At 41.4% G+C, this 4,207-nt stretch overlaps 1 protein-coding gene across 1 annotated transcript; it reads left to right on the top strand.

The window, feature by feature from the left end:
* The first annotated feature begins 1,643 nt into the window (after positions 1-1,643).
* Positions 1,644-4,207, top strand: LOC113773554 (pollen receptor-like kinase 3). The gene is made up of 2 exons (XM_027318191.1): positions 1,644-2,946; positions 3,502-4,207. The coding sequence occupies exons 1-2, from the start codon at positions 1,644-1,646 to the stop codon at positions 4,068-4,070; spliced, it is 1,872 nt and encodes a 623-aa protein (XP_027173992.1). The 3' UTR covers positions 4,071-4,207.

Here is a 4,207-nt window from a genome sequence, read left to right as displayed (position 1 = left end):
TCGGAAGCGATAACACATGCAGTTTATTAGATCACCAATCTTGTGCGATTGCATTCAAATTGATCTCCAACTCAACGCCCAAGTTAGCAGTATCACTTTTTTTTTTTGTTCTATATTAATCGTATACATTAAACATAGAATCCATCTTCTGCTGTAAAGACCAACAATTCTTCTAGTCTGGTTTTTGTGATGCTAGCTATTGCACAAAGCCTAGAATTTGTTGCCATCAAAGAAGAGTGGGGATGATAATGGTTTGAGACAAACCCAAATAGTAATAGGACTATAGGAGGCATCTGGCTAGTACGGGGCTTTCAGGGATTAAAATTACTGAAGAGGATTCTGTGCCTTCAAGGAGGCTGTTGAAGACGATGAGTACAAATGGAGGCAAAACAACTTATTGCTTCTATCATGTGGAGTGTCAGAGAGTACACTGCTATGACAAAGAAGGAGATGAATGATGTATTGGGAGTTGAGACTTAGGATGAAGGTGGCTAAAGAGGAGCTATTGAGCTGATTTCATCATGCTGCTGCACTTCAATCTTCCGTAATAAAAAAGAGAAGGGAAATACTGGAATAGCAGCTGGGAACAATGCTGGACTCATATCCAAAACACTCGAATCAGCCAATGGGAAGGCCCACTGCCTGAGCCAGGCAGAGACATGGGGCTCAAGAAATAAGGGGTGTTGGATTGTCAGCATATGACAAGCCTATGCAATATTAGATTGCCCACATCATGCAAACTAGCAAGATATCCAGAATTCCAGACAGAAGTTTTACTTTTACCTGCGCCATATTAGTAATTTGTACCATTTTGCAGCAGAAACGCCATGTGCAAATTGCAAAGGGAGAGATGCAAAATTAGCTGTTATCTTAGAGATCTCCAATCCATACACCAGGAGCTCAACTTTTGCCATTGCAACATACAGTGACGGTCATGTTACTAAAGGAAGCAATTTCTTATATTGCATCTACAAGGAGCCAATCATAAGATCTTTCAGATGATTCATGAATGCCATGATTAACAGATTCACTGATTTTCCTGCGAGAGATGTATATATATCCCAACTCTGGCAGAGCGCAATTTCTCCTCCTGGTTGATATATACCTCTGTCCAGTTCCAGTGCCATTTTTCTTCTGAATTTGATGGTGTTCTTGATTTAGTGGAAAGTTTCAGTCGTGGTGTCGATCCTCTTACTTCTGTAATCCATCTTGATTTACTCCAAACTACCATCTAGTCTAGGTGATTACAGTTGTACAGTTCTGCCCCTTGTCAGCGTTGTTGGTAGTATGTACCAAAGTTGATCAACCCCGATTTTTGGGAGTTTAGACAAACTTTGCCTCGTTATGGCCCGAAAAGGTCTCCCAAAACGCTGAAAAGGTCAATGCAAGGTTCACCTCTCTTTCGTACCCCAAAATCTGAGTCTATTCTTGGAATTTTCTCATTACGAGGAGCTGCTAGCTCCATCACCAATCTTTTGTAAAACTCACAGCACAACCACATCACACCATGACTCATCATTTCAGGTCCAAAACAATCAAAGCTAAGCAAAACACCTCCCATGCAAAAATTCAGAGAATTCCAATCTCTCCGAACAGCGGCACATTTCTTCTGGGAGGTGTCAACTTTTTGTTTAATCATAAAAATGACTGCTGTTCGCCTTCTCCCTTCTCAACTCCTTTCTCTCTTCCTGATTCTGTTTCTGTCACCTGTTTCTATTTCCCTAAAAGATGATGAAGCTCTTTTTGGTTTCAAAGATTCATTAAGAAACACTGCAGCTATAGATTCTTCATGGATAAAAGGCACATCACCCTGTGCCGCAGGTAAGACATGGAAAGGCGTTGTGTGTCATGAAGAAACCGTCCAAACCCTCAGACTCCAGGGTATTGGTCTCTCTGGAGATATTGATGTTGAATATTTATCTAAGCTCGAGAACCTTAGAAGCCTCACACTCGCCTATAATAATTTCTCAGGCCAAATACCACCTTTCAACAAGCTAGGTGGTTTGAGGGCTCTCTTTCTTCAAGGCAATCAATTTTCAGGTGAAATTCCATCAGATTTCTTTTCACAAATGGGGTCCTTAAGGAAAGTTTGGCTTGCAGAAAACAAGTTTTCAGGAAATATCCCGGCATCATTAGGCCAATTACAGAATCTCGCTGAGCTGAACTTGGAAAGGAATGAATTTTCAGGTCCTGTTCCATTAATAGACCAGAATTCTCTATCAAACCTTAGCATAGCAAATAATAAATTAGAGGGTGAAATCCCTCAAAGCATGTCAAGATTCGGTGCAAAGTCTTTTGAGGGAAATCCTGGGGTTTGTGGGACTGTTTTGCAAAAGGACTGCAACCAAACCCCACCGGATGATGAAATGTCTCCAAGTGGTACTGACGATGATTCTGAAGGATCAGGCACAAAATGGGTGATTTTGGGGGTTGTGGTCGCCCTCCTGTTGATGACTATTTTTTTCAAGGCCAAGCAGAAGGAGGATCACTTCGATGTGCTGGCGAAAGAAAATATTGATGACATAGTGGAAGTGCGCATTCCCAGTTCAAACAGGAGGAGCACAAGCTCCAGAAGGGGAAATGATTCATTCCACTCGAGGAAAAGCTCCCATCATGGGAAGTCTGTTGGTGATCTTGTGGTGGTTAATGATGCAAAAGGTACATTTGGTTTGCAAGACTTGATGAAGGCAGCTGCAGAGGTACTTGGAAATGGGGGATTAGGGTCAGCCTACAAGGCGTTAATGGGAAATGGGGTGTCTGTCGTGGTAAAGAGGATGAGAGAGATGAACAAGTTGAGCAAGGATGCCTTTGATTCTGAGATCAGACGGCTTGGCAACTTGAGGCACCAGAATATTTTAACACCATTGGCCTACCATTACAGAAAGGATGAGAAGCTTTTGGTGTCTGAATTCATTCCCAAAGGCAGCTTATTGTATCTCTTGCATGGTACGAGGATTTTTAGTTTAATTCCTTTGACAGTCATCATTTAAATATTTATAAAGTTTCTTGCTATGAGCATCGGCTATGGGGGAAAAAAGTTAAAATCTAGTAAAATGCTAGCCTTATGTGCATTGGAATTTTAATTCTGCTAGGCAAAACATGTTTCAATGCATGGAAAAATGGGGGGAAAAAAAACAAATATTATGGATATCTCTCTCAGATATAAATGATGTCATGCTGGAAACTTGTTTTCCAAAAGATTTCTGCATGCTTTTAAGAATTTAGAAGAGTAGATTTCATGATTACAACCGATTCAAAGACACGTGCTTTCAGAAGGATGCATATAAAGAAGCCAGACAGCTGCATGAGCTGAATTAATTCAAACTGCACCTTAAAAGCTTACAAATTACTCTGGATTTCGATGTTTTAAGCGACGACCGTTCTTAGTATGAACTAAATTCTCTTGATAATCAACTACTGCTGTCACCTGCAAGTTCGTTCTCTTTTTCTTTTTCAAGAAATTAGGATTACTTTTGCAACAAAGTTCCACTGCTTCCTCAGGTGATCGCGGCACTTCTCATGCTGAACTGAATTGGCCTATTCGCTTGAAAATCGTCCAGGGAGTTGCGCAAGGATTGGGATTTCTCCATTCTGAATTTGCCTCCTACGAGCTGCCTCACGGGAACCTCAAGTCTTCCAACATTCTGCTTTCTTCGAGTTACGACCCACTCCTCACAGACTACGCTTTCTTTCCACTAATTAGCAACACGCAGACTGCACAATCGTTGTTCGCGTATAAATCTCCGGAAGCCATACTATACCAGCAACTGACACCTAAAAGTGACGTCTACTGTCTTGGAATAATCATTCTAGAAATTCTAACAGGGAAGTTTCCTTCCCAATATCTGAACAATCAAAAGGGTGGAACAGACCTTGTACAATGGGTCAACTCAGCTGTTGCTGAGTCCAGAGAAGTAGAGTTGATTGATCCAGAGATAGCCAATGCAACAGGTTCCCTTGCAGAGATGGAAAAGCTTCTCCATCTTGGGGCTGCTTGTACTGAAAGTGAACCCGATAAGCGAATCGACCTGAGGGAAGCTATAAGGAGGATAGAACAAATACAAGTTTGATTGACGCAGTGAACAAATTTTCAGGATGGTAGATTAGATTATCCAGAGGCTTTGTAGGAAGATATGGTTAGAGGGAAGGTGCCAATCACCAAACGGTGAAATGCTTTCAGTTCTTATGCTTGTGTTTGTTTGAGCTG

The sequence above is a fragment of the Coffea eugenioides genome, chromosome 6 (genome assembly GCF_003713205.1).
Source record: "Coffea eugenioides isolate CCC68of chromosome 6, Ceug_1.0, whole genome shotgun sequence".
Taxonomy (NCBI): Eukaryota; Viridiplantae; Streptophyta; class Magnoliopsida; order Gentianales; family Rubiaceae; genus Coffea; species Coffea eugenioides.
This window is presented reverse-complemented; position numbering and strand designations above follow the sequence as displayed.

What these genes read in the sequence shown, in the direction of transcription:
- LOC113773554 (XM_027318191.1), top strand. Translation starts at nt 1,644, where the DNA reads ATGACTGCTGTTCGCCTTCTCCCTTCTCAACTCCTTTCTCTCTTCCTG. An exon ending in CTTATTGTATCTCTTGCATG is followed by an intron (nt 2,947 to 3,501) that starts GTACGAGGATTT and finishes CTGCTTCCTCAG; the next exon opens with GTGATCGCGGCACTTCTCAT.